Genomic DNA, 12294 nt, shown 5'->3' with positions numbered 1-12294 from the left:
ACTACAGGGACATTGATAAATATCTAGATAAAACTTAAGTCAAGTATTTGTGTAGATTAAACTTATGTATGTTATTGCGATGTGCCTATGGTAGTGCTGACCTTTTCAATATTTTGAGTAACTTCGTGTGGTAGCCACTTATCATCAGGCGATAGGTACATGTCAACGCTTTACAGTTTGACGGGCAATTTTGTACTCATGCTTACAAACAAATATCAACTCGTAACTCGTCACGAAGGGTACTTTGTCAGTTAGATGTCATAAGCTATTTGTAAGATTGTATAAGTTGTATGTGTGTATACAACACTTCTTAGGGTTCCGTACCCAAAGGATAAAAACGGAACCCTATTACTTACTAAGACTTCGCTGTCTGTCCGCCTGTCCGTCTGTCACAGGGCTTTATCTCTAGAACTGTATTACACTTGTTAAACACTTGATTTTTTACAAAGGATGCATAACGGTAGCCGCTGAAACCACAAATACTAAAAATTAAGAAAAGTTGAATATAAAAATGGGGACCCCACAACATACAACAAACTGGCATTTTTCAATATTTCTCGATTATTTACTGTTGAATCGTTATAGGTAGACAGATCAGATTTTCACAAATTACGTACTTCAATGGCTGCTAAAATAGCTAATACTAGAAATTAAAAAAAAAAAAAATTTGGTGGTACGGAACCCTCCGGGTGCAGGTTCGACTTGCACTTGACCAATTATTTATATAGGTAGAAGTAACAAATGACCATGTAGTGTATACCTGGTGGTAAGCGGTGACTGCCGCCTCTGGATATCTGCAATTTCTCCATCCTAGAAATTGTCAGTATGCCTTACCCTTCAACCCTAAGGCGCTATAGATGTACTGCCCAATTTTTAGCTGTCTTTAAAATTATATAGGTATTTGTAATGTCTACATCTATAGGTAAAACATTGAAAATATGTAATTATAAAAATCTTATTTCAGTGGCGCAGCACGGGTTTACACCGCCCGGGGCGGAAGCCGCCCCTTTATAGAATTAAGGGGGGAAAAAATAAAGCCATGAAGACTAAATAGTCTCTGATGTCTCTGAAACCGCGAAAAAAACAATCTCCTTTTACATTTTTGCTGCCTACTTTTTGCTAATATTCATTAACTAAGTAAAAGTGAAGTAAGTACCTGCCTCCTTACATCGGAAATGTACTGTACTAGCATAAAATAGGTCAATATCTAGGGTTGCCAGACTATCTGCGGGAGCTGGATCATAATGGGAGGACATCCCATTTCAAGTATCGTGAAACATGGCAGTTTTTTGTTATGCCTGTCAGATGCTTTTAATATTTCCATTCTAAGTTTAAACGCTTCCTACGCCTAATTAATTTAATTCATAACACTATTCGCCCAAAGATAAAGCCTTAACGTTTGATTCTGATTTAGATGTCGCGACATAGTTGAAGTCTTATTCCTGCGGAGATACCATATTTAGGGTTGCCAAAACATCGATATTTTTTCGCAGTAACATTATTGTACTTAACAAGTATTACAAACTACATCGGCCTTCAACTATTTTTTCCTGCAATAAGGCATGTACCTACAATCTACGTGCAATTCATCTGCAGTTTCGAGAATGGGTGTTGCGAGCAAATCTCGATCGCGGATTGAGAACGGCTTCACAAGACCCCATTGAGCGGTGTCGACATTTTCTCCCAGGATCATAATAGAAGTGTAAACAGGCTATTTCCGTATGGCAAGCGTGCCGTTTTTGTTGAATGTCAATCGTCATATAGCCTTGCTCAACGCAGTGTTTCGGGTTACGAATTGTAACGGTGAAAGGCGGACGCTCGGTGGGGGCAGCGCGAGCCGAGGCGCGGCAACCATGACAGTCCGTCGCGAGCGCATGCGCAAGACACCAAGTTCCGAACGCACCCGGATCCCGCGCGTACGAAAATCAAATGGGAAACTTTTACTTTCGCGCGGAATATTAAAAGTCCATTCTGTAAGTGTGTGCGCCAGTGACACGTGCGTGTGATAGGTACCTACATCAGTGACATGCATCAGTGACAGCTTATGGCTGGTTTTTCGTATGAGAGAGACAATTGCAAAATGTTTCTTAGTGTATGCCTTGTTATTTGGAGCGCTGCCCTCGTGCCGGCTCTGGCCCAAGGTGAGTTGAACAATGCAGTATCCAACACCTTCCTTTATTGTGCGAAAAAACCTCGTGCTGCCAACCCCGCCGCTTACCGACGAATCATATGAAAATTACACCTGATATGCATCGCCGTTACCGACTAGCATAACCATTCTCTTTCAAAGTTTTATAATAAACAACTTTTCTGTAGTCTAACTGGGACTTTGACACCAAAACAGGCTTCAAAACACGTTTGTATTCAATGCTTAAAAATTGACTCATCAATTCACCAAATTAGCATAAGAAAATAATACAGGCTACTAAAACTTTAAAGGGTGTAAAGTTTATATACAAGTAACGAACAACAAATAAAACCCAATATAATACAATTAACACAAACATTAGTTGTATTCGTAGGAGCCAATTCCTATTGGCGTTCTTAAAACTATTATCATTAAAAAAACACTTTGGTCACATTAATTATTTTAATAAAAATGAGCCATCTAAGATTTACTATACCTACTTTAATCAGTTAATCACTATATCTTTTTGTCCAGCTGTTATGTGCACGACGTCATACAGCAAACTATGTTTCAAAAGTTTTATATTTAATCCAAAAGCGCTGATGAAATTTTGTAAATACAGTATCTTTTTTAGTTTCAAATTTAAATTACTTGGTTAAATAATTAATAGCGTTGACCAATTTCTATTCTCCGACCGATTACCCAATATATTCATTGCATTTGAAAGTTTTGCGAAGTAAATCTAATCAAAAGTATAACTACAAAAGATTACGTAATTTTATAAACAAGAAGTATTGTTAGGTATTACCTACCATTGCGCTAACTAATATTATTAATGTCATTATTTTGGACTTTCAGTAACTAAGTTGGTACCTACAAAAATATACAAATACATATATACAAACCTCTCTATATATAAAGCTCAGAAGAATACTCTACAGGATGTAAGGTATCTCCCATATCTTAATCTGCCGCGTTCAAGTCACTCCAGAAATCACTTGGTCTCACCAACTAAAGTAAGTAAACTCAGCGATAAACATTATTTAAAAAAAAAAACTTTTTCTTATTCCTTATTCAAAATTTGTGACATTTAATAATATTGACCAAAAGCACGTCTACATTGTCTATGTTATGACCATTCTTCGAAAAAACAAAAAACATGCATCTGCAGCTGTGCGAACTACAAGAAATCAACAAGTGGCGAAATATTGTCTTTGAATCTGGCAGCTTCCCAATTGTTCTTTTTTTTTTAATTTATTACCAAACTTAAAACATTTGGCGACAAATTGCTGTCCAGTTTGACATTTTGCTCTAATCTTGTTTAAAAGCATGAAACCAAAATATGTTTTGATTTATTAAATTATGATCTTATCCCCTTATCAAGTAACGTCCTTCATTACTACCAAAGATCGGTATTTGTCAATTTCAATTAAAGTTGACAATTTTCAAAGATTGGAATTTGTCAATTTCAATTGAAATTGTTAAATTTTCATCTTTGGTAAGCAGAAATTGAATAGTTTGATTATTAATAACGGTCAGTCTCGGGTTTAAGTACTCCAAAATGTCAATAGGTTTGATATTTCAATTGATATACATTTGAGTAAAATTTATCTAACTCAAGTTTAAGCTTGCTTCCACGTTAGTTTTGTTTACTAAAGCCGCAATTGACATTAACAATGGTCAGTATGTCAACGAAAGTGACCCCACAAATAATATGATAAAAGAAAGTATGATATCTACTTTGCTTAGTCACAATAACTTTTAGAATAGTCTTGGATTTAAAAAAAAGTAAGACGTTGGGTTCCGTAAAAAATATTTTAATTTCTTTATATTATTTAATGTGTAATATCGGATATAATATGGTAACATACAAAACTATACCATACTGTAGAAGTACACGTAGTTATGACAAAAAAAAAATGACTACCCTGTGCGATTCAATGATAAACAGAAAAACGCTAAATTCGGAATTCTACTCCATACTCCATAGAATTCATCCATAGAATCAATTTTTCAAAAATAATAAAAAGCTGCCTGTAGTATCATTTACTTTTACTTTTTTTACATGTTTGACTTCGTAAAAACCGTATTCGTTAGAAAATGAATTGAAGCTTTGTGCAAGATTTCTATACCAACGTAATTGAAACGATTCCCCTCAGTGCGTTCGGTTCCTAGAACAAGCTAAAACTAGTATCGTGAAATTCGTTGAAATAAGTTATGAATAGATACTCCTAACTTTGTAGCGGCTTTGAAGGGTGCATTCAAGAGAAACTTTCGGGAAAATCGCATTTACGTGGAACATCAGATCGACTGTACCTGTTTGGTACCTTCAATATACAAATTAAAATTACAAAAGAAATTTAAATAAAAATCATCAACAGAAGATATTTTAAAAACAACACAGACGTTCATGCTAGTGGTACATAGCTAATTACAAGTTTAAAGTTATTGCTTATTTAATAATTATTTATTAATTAATATACTTAATATAATTTTATTTATACTAAGAAAGCTACCAAGGAAATACGGCGAAGTATGTAGACGCGAGAGGAAACTAATATTCGGCAACACGGGCTACATACTACCTACATGACAGAAAGGCGGCATTCGGGTGAAATCTTGGAAAAGGTCGTCAATAACGTATCACTAATCAAGAATTGAAGTAATAAAATTAACAGATGAGAATTAGATTCTAGGAAAGTCCGCGGGCCGCAAGAGGTTCTTGAAGGTCTCGCGGTTTACCGACCCCTGTTTTAGACACAACATTATAACTTTCATTAATTCAAATATTAAACCATAATTACTGTTAGATTTTCAAAATGTCAACGTTATTATGACTTTTTTGTTAACGAGGGGGAAACTTTCAAAAGGTATCGTGGCGTGGAGCGACACGGGGTTGTGTGGGATTCTTACCGCAATATTTTGACGCTGCGTTGAGGACTCCAGGATCTCCAAAGGAACTCAACCGGAGTAATCTAAGTATCTTGCCCCGCCGGGCTCTACCCTGGTGAGTATTAAACCCTCCAAACCATCTAGTGTGTACCGCCGCCTTTCCCGGGGTCGCTTACCGTACGGTTCGAGCTCCCACTGGTGCCACCCACGACCTCAAGAGCCCCCTTTTAGTCGCCTCCTACGACAGGCAGGGGATACCGTAGTCCTATTCTGGTCCCGGAAGTACAGGGACAGAGCTTATTATGACTGGTTAAAAATTAACCTCAATAATTTGTGAATGAATGAAAATTCAGAAATTATTTGAGATTTTTCGTAGCTACAAAACGTTAGCAGTATTTGCGCTCCTTGCTTCAACAATAGACGAAATGCCACAGCCTTCCCAGTGTATGATAAATGAGTTAATCGGTTAATGTGTAGTGTGTTTAATTTATTCTATAGGTGGGAATGTTGCATGATAGGTATTTTATTAAAAGCTTGTTTGGGAATATTCAGTTACCTCAACAATAAAGTAGGTCGGTACCTACCTTATTGTTGAGTCTTCTGAGTAAAAAGGTTAACGTTTTTTTACATAGAAGTCAGTTGCTTTTTTATATAAAAAAATATTTAATCAAGTTCATTACCACTCCGATGTCCCACTTTTTTCACCATTAAAATGCATAATCTCTAATATACTTAATATGCACATCACTTCGAGAAAAACAGCGATCTGGGTTCATCCTATATATACTTATAATGTGGGAGATCGATTTTATACCATTGCTCTTATAGCTAAGTATACAGCCCATACAATAAAGAGTTGCGTTAGCACCACTAAAAACCTCACGCACTTAAAGTATACGTCAAATTATGCGACGGCAGATGCATAAAAATCTATTAATTTGCAAAGAACACAATATATTTGGCATGCCTACGTTAGTCTACAACTAAAACTATTGTAATCTTGCACTTACCACCACTGCGTTAACGAAATCATACAGGCGATAAGACACTGAAGACAGAATAAATAGAATCAAGCAAATATTCTACATCATTGACACTGCAGCGATACCGCGATATTTTCACTTTCATATGGTTAATTAAAAAGCAGAGTATCAATCTATCGGTGTGCGGGGATCGTGTGTGCGCTTTCACTTATCCCTTGCGTGTGTGCGTGCGTCTCCTGCGCCGACGGCCTACATACACGTGCTACTGAACGATATATACCGGTTCCCTAGCGCTCTACGCTTCGTAACTAGGTCCTGATTCGGTTTCACTACCGACATAATTAAGCTAGAAAGCTTTACATACCTTAAGAAACAGTACTTAATATGCAAATATAAATTTATATGCTATATATAGGGAAATCTATCTATCTATGCTTGTAAGTACTCAGCCTTCAGGCTGGCGAAAAATAATTTATTTCTATAAAGAGAAATATCCGACAGTAAAAAGGTTAAGTCTTAGTTATACCAAGATTAAGTAATATAACATTTAGTACAAGTTTATTTTAAGTAAGTATAATTACTTAGGTAATTATGTTAGTATATGTAGGCAGGTAGGTGTGTAGTTAGTAGTTACAGAAACTTCTTTACTTCCGTATCGGTAGTTTGAAATTTATTAACAGTTCAACATCGAAAATTGTTTTAAACTTCTAAAAAATAACGGTGTAAAGTTATGTATTCAAATTATAATGTTCCAAACAAATCTTTCGTAACTATAATAGTTATGTTCGTATATTTATTTCCGTAGCATATTGTGTGATATTAAAATAACTGTTATTATTATAGATAAATATAGCGCAACGCTCGTATCAAAGTGTATGTCTGTTAAATGTATTATGATGTCATATGTCATAAGGAAATACGTACAAAAATTGTGTTTATTTTTTTAAATAAATTCTCAAAGATTTGTATTTAAAATTTGAAGTAAAGTCCAATCCATTACTGTCGCACTGCTGGGCACGGGTCTCCTCTCAGAATGAGATTTAGGGAGAAAATCTCAGATTAAGCCTTAGTCACCGCGCTGGTCAAGTGCGAATAGACTTCCATACCTTTGAAAACTATTTTTATTTTTAAAGATTTCTCAGGTATGCAGGTTTTCTCACGATGTTTTCCTTTACCTTTTAAACTAGTGATAATTAATTTATAATACGCACATAACTTTGAAAAAACAGAGGTGCGTGGGATTTGAACCTCGGACGATTAAGAGGCCGAGTTTCTTAACCATTAAGCGATCAGGATACAGATCGATAATATATCACCTTAAAAGATTTACAGTACTTGAATATTTCGTTAACAAACAAGTCATTTATCTACTATCTACGTAATAAAAATTGACCAGTCACTATGGTGTTCAAAAAACTATTAAGTATAGATCATTAAACGATGATTACGATTTCCATTTGATATTTTTATATCACAACGCAACATCGCCTTACCGCAACATGTAACACATAATTGAAGTTGTAAAATCCAAAACGATTGGTGCAATTCGCTCGCAATATTATTGCGGACGCTTATTTGATCGGCTCACATTATTTTATATTTTCATTTTCACACTACGCTTACATAGGAGTGTAATGTAGTATGTGTTACAATGTAGAATGGGCCTTTCGAGTCGTTCCCATTACTGTCCTGCGGGGTACGAGTCTTCTCTCAGAACGTGAAGGATTAGGACATAGTCAAGTGCATTTTAACAGAGTTCACATACATTGAATAATTTTTTAAAGATATCTGTGAAATGCAGGATATTTTACTTCGCTGTTAAAGCAAGTCATAATTAATTTCTAATATGCACATAACTCTGAAACTATTCGGAGGTTTCTATAATACCACTAAATTGTTATGAATACGAAAAACAGCAATGTTTAAATCATAGACTGACACTTCTATTTTAAAATATTACATGCCAATAAAATGAAACTTGTTAAAGAAAAAGGCACAGATTCGCTTTCTACGACCATTTTTGGTGCAGGCATTTCATTATAGATATAAATTATTATATCCATACATATTGTTCGACACAGTCACAATTCCAACGGAACGGAGAAGTAAATTTCGTTAATTGACGACGAAATTGAGCCCAGAAGGCAAGTCTCGCTATATCACAATACCACGTGAATACGAGGCCATAAAATTGTACTGTGGTAGTGTGCACAGAGGTTATCGACATTGTATTTCGTGAAACTTAGTTTATATAAATTTTTGTACACTTTTAGACTTTGAAGTGATAATTAATTATCACTTGCTGAAACGGTGAAGGAATACATCGTGAGGAAACCTGCATATCTGAGAAATCTTAAAAAAAATCAATGGTATGTGAAGCCTACCAATTCGGACTCGGCCAGCGCGTTAGACTATGCCGTAATCATTATCATTTTGAGAGGAGACCGTGCCCAGCTGTGGGACAATGATGGGATGATGATGACTTTTTGGATTTTGAAGGTAGAAAAGCCCTTTGCGGTTCGACTCCGGTGGAACCATCACACCTATTTCTACCTAATAACCGCAGTGTTAAGCACTGCTGTGTTCTGCTTCGAAGGATGTGATAAGTGACACATACTTTTCAGAGGCGTTCCAGCTTAGTCCTCAGTTTTAATAATTGTGTATTACCTATTAGATAAAAAGTAGCACCTATGCCTATTAAGTGATATTTGAATTAATGAAATTCAAAGTGTAAATTACGTACATGTAAAATCTTAAATCTACCTAACTTAATTTTATATATCTTGTCTGCAAACTCAAAGAAAATCTCTCTGATGTAAAAAAAAAAAACAATATTTTGTATTTTAATTCTCAGCCATTTAAGACATACATATAAAAAAATAAATATTTAATCTGTTTGACATCCGTATCCTATTGTTTTGCACTCCAAAGTTCGTTCCTAGTCACGTAAGAACACAACAATGAGAAAAGACCTTTATTTGGGCATGCGTTTACTTAAGTGCTAAATATAATATATAGGTAGCTTTAACGAGTATACCGGTATTTTAAAGCATCCTCCGTATTTAAAGAGTATTGAGAGAAATTTATGAAAAATATTTTTAGTGCTACGAATTCAAATAGAAATAGCCTTTAAAGTGTATAAACTAGAATACAAAAGCATATTTGTGGGTAGATAAATATTAAGCGGAATGTTGAGTATAAAACAGTTTGATAACAATATAGGGCTTAGTAGACAAGGTGCAAATAACTACATGCTATCATAATACCTAAGGGATATAACACACGGGCGACAGTTTATTATAGAAGCGATAGCTCGCGTAGGCGTACGTCGCTGACGGGCGGCGGCTGCCAGTTAAGGATAATAATTAATTATTTTTGTGTAATCATCGATTTTTTAAATAATAACAATCGATTTGAATAAATCAATTATTTTGAAGTCAGGGCCGCGACCCCATCCTGCAAAATGCTAGAACCTAGAAAGAGCAAATTTTGTGACGATACCGACTCAGCAGCCTGCCACCGGTGACTGTGTCCGGTCGTCGGTCGCTGACGGTAAGCGATTCGATTAATGGATTACCCGATTAAACTATACCAATATATAAAACGCTCCAAAGTATACAGTCTAATATGCGTTTACTTTGTCTAATTGCGTTTACATATTTCATTAATAATGTACGAGGTTCACAGGGCAAAGTACGAGATTTTGTTTACTACGTACGAAGATAAAAAATCTAATCTTGGCAACCCTGCTGCCGAGTGTCGCGGCTTGCCGTTGTACGACTGCCCTCGTCTACGGCGGTCGCCAGTGCGCGCTGTCGTTCGTGTGTTACCTGCCTAAGACTGATGTATTGAAAAACATTCTGGTAGGTAACAATAAAATTTCCCGGTAAGCGTGAATGGTATTTGTAAAATGAAATGCTACTTCATTTGTAGTTTAACAGTACTTTTGTTCCTCTCCTTGTTCGGTTATTCTCAATAGAAACATCTGGGGCAAATGTTACGTTATAAATGTAAGTATTTTTAATTTCCTTTGTACAACTTTTATTGATTGAATATTCCAGGAACTGCGATTGCTTTGCCGCTGTATTTCGTTTGATTTTATAAAAAATAAAAGAAATGAAAGTTTTTTTATATTATCGAACCTAAATAAATTTAGTCCACACAAGAAGTGTTCCGTGATGTGTAAAAATGGACCGCGAATTGTTTTATGTTAATAATAGTATAATGTAGTGACAGTGAGATGGCCTTACCACAAAGAGTTGTATCGTTGAATAACCGGACATCATGATATTTTATAAAAACTAATACTGTTTTGAAAACATTTTATTAAGTAAGTTTTTCAGCGCCTTTATTGAAATAGCTTTTGCAAATTCAAAACAGTAAATTGCCTATCAGTCACCTATAATACGTGACTTTTAGCTGTAAACTACACCGAATTTATTTAATGGATCATTATTATAACAGGTGCACGAAATAAGCCTCCTACGCAGGACGTCACTCAAGCGTGAGTACAGGTAGTACTGGCAGTTCTCCATATAACCTTATATAGCGTGTGGAATTTTAACTAACTAACAACAGTGCGTGGGCCTCGTTATCCACGGTAAACAGCATCCTATGTCTTAATCCAGGACTTAAACTATGTGTACTAAATTTCATCCAAATCCGTTCAGTCATATTTGCCTGAAAGAGTAACAAACACATACACGAGTACATTCACACAAACAACTAGTAATATTAAAACGAAGTCGGTTAACAATTGGGATAGTAAGGTTAGTTTAGTTTTTTTGCTTAATATTTTTTTTGTAAAAAATTTAACCTCATACTGAACAATACGTCCTGCGTGCAGTATTATAAGCTTTCGTCACCAACTTTATTTATTCAGCACTCATATAGGTAGAGTAATTGTCCATAAAACATTTCCGTGAGGATATGAGGTTATTAAGTAGGTGTAATGTTTATTCCTTAATACTCATTGTGTATGAAACATTGCCGTCAAATTATTATTAATATGTTATTGACTGCGTAGACGCTGGAACACGGTCATAGTGACCGTCGGCCCACATAATGACGTCACGAAGCCCAACCGGTTCTCGGAAATATTTCGTATTGCACTTATTGGACGCGCTCAATGGAACCGACTTGCCACTTTGATTTTATTAACTATTCTTGAGAACGTAACTTAATTTATTTTGTATATACAAACGAGTTTAAGTTTTAGATTACACGGTTTAGTAAATTTTGCTGGCTATGAATTTAAAGTAATATGTAAGAATTTATAAACTTGTAAAAAAAGGGCAAAACTTTTAATTTAATGGTAAATAATTATTACAATCTTTTTTTCCCATTACTGGGTATGGTTTGCTTTCCAAGTTTGGGACTCGACTCGAGCGTAATCCACCACTCTTCTTCTTCTTCTAAAAGTGCCTCTTCACTACTGAAGGTTGGCCGTTAGTTCCTTAAACCTCTCTCTATCCACGGCCAGGCGAAACATTTGTTCGACAGAGGTGATGCCTGTCCGTGATGTTTCTGAGCCACGACTTTTTCCGGCGCCCAGCGCGCCTCTTCCCTTCCACCTTGCCCATCATGATGAGTTGTAGCAGATTGTACCTATCGTGTCTAAGGACATGGCCGAGGTATACGATGTTGCGCTTCTTGATGGTACGTATCAGCTGCCGGGTCATAGACGCGCTGGAGTACGATCTCGTTTCTAACTTTATGTGTCCAACTGATGCGAAGCATGCTACGATAACACCACATCTCGAATGCCTCTAGACGTCTTCGAGTGTCTTCTTTTAGTGTCCATGCTTCGCAAGCGTACACTACGATAGGTCAGATTTAGCATAGGAGGATCCTAACTCGGAGCTTGATGTCAATTCGTCGACATCACAAAACTTTCCTCATGTTGATAAATGAAGCTCGGGCCATTTCTATCCGGGTCTAAATTTCTTGGTCTGATTCCCATATTTCATTTACCCAAGCTCCGAGGTATTTATACTGTCGAACCCGCTCTAGATTTTTGCCGGCTACGTATATCATTGGACTTAAGTCAGGGTTTCTGGAAACTACCATTAATTTTGTCTTTCTGATGTTGATCGACAGTCCAGCCCTCTCACTGCAATGTATATTTCAAACAACTTATATTTAAAGCTTTCGGCGAATCATAACGACTGCTCTCCTGTTGATCAACGAGTCCAATGGTTTAGGCGTGAGATATTGCCACTAAAGATCATCCTCCAACTTCCGACTGCGGCTAACCTTGCTAACTAACTCGCGGCTAACTTCAGATCAGCT

The 12294-nt window shown here is 36.1% G+C and overlaps 1 protein-coding gene across 1 annotated transcript in view; it reads left to right on the top strand.

Moving 5' to 3' along the window:
* Positions 1-1842: 1842 nt before the first annotated feature.
* Positions 1843-12294, top strand: part of fw (CUB and Sushi multiple domains furrowed) — a 115916-nt gene continuing 105464 nt past the window's right edge. The window contains exon 1 of the mRNA XM_073074718.1: positions 1843-2141. Coding sequence (XP_072930819.1) covers positions 2045-2141 — 97 coding nt within the window. The 5' untranslated portion in view covers positions 1843-2044. The remainder of the gene's footprint in view (positions 2142-12294) is intronic.

The sequence above is a fragment of the Epargyreus clarus genome, unplaced genomic scaffold, assembly GCF_041222505.1.
Source record: "Epargyreus clarus isolate Ecla_fem2 unplaced genomic scaffold, WU_Ecla_fem_2.2 ptg000007l, whole genome shotgun sequence".
Lineage (NCBI taxonomy): Eukaryota > Metazoa > Arthropoda > Insecta > Lepidoptera > Hesperiidae > Epargyreus > Epargyreus clarus.
Note: the sequence above shows the minus strand (reverse complement) of the source record. Positions and strands in the feature narration are given on the sequence as shown.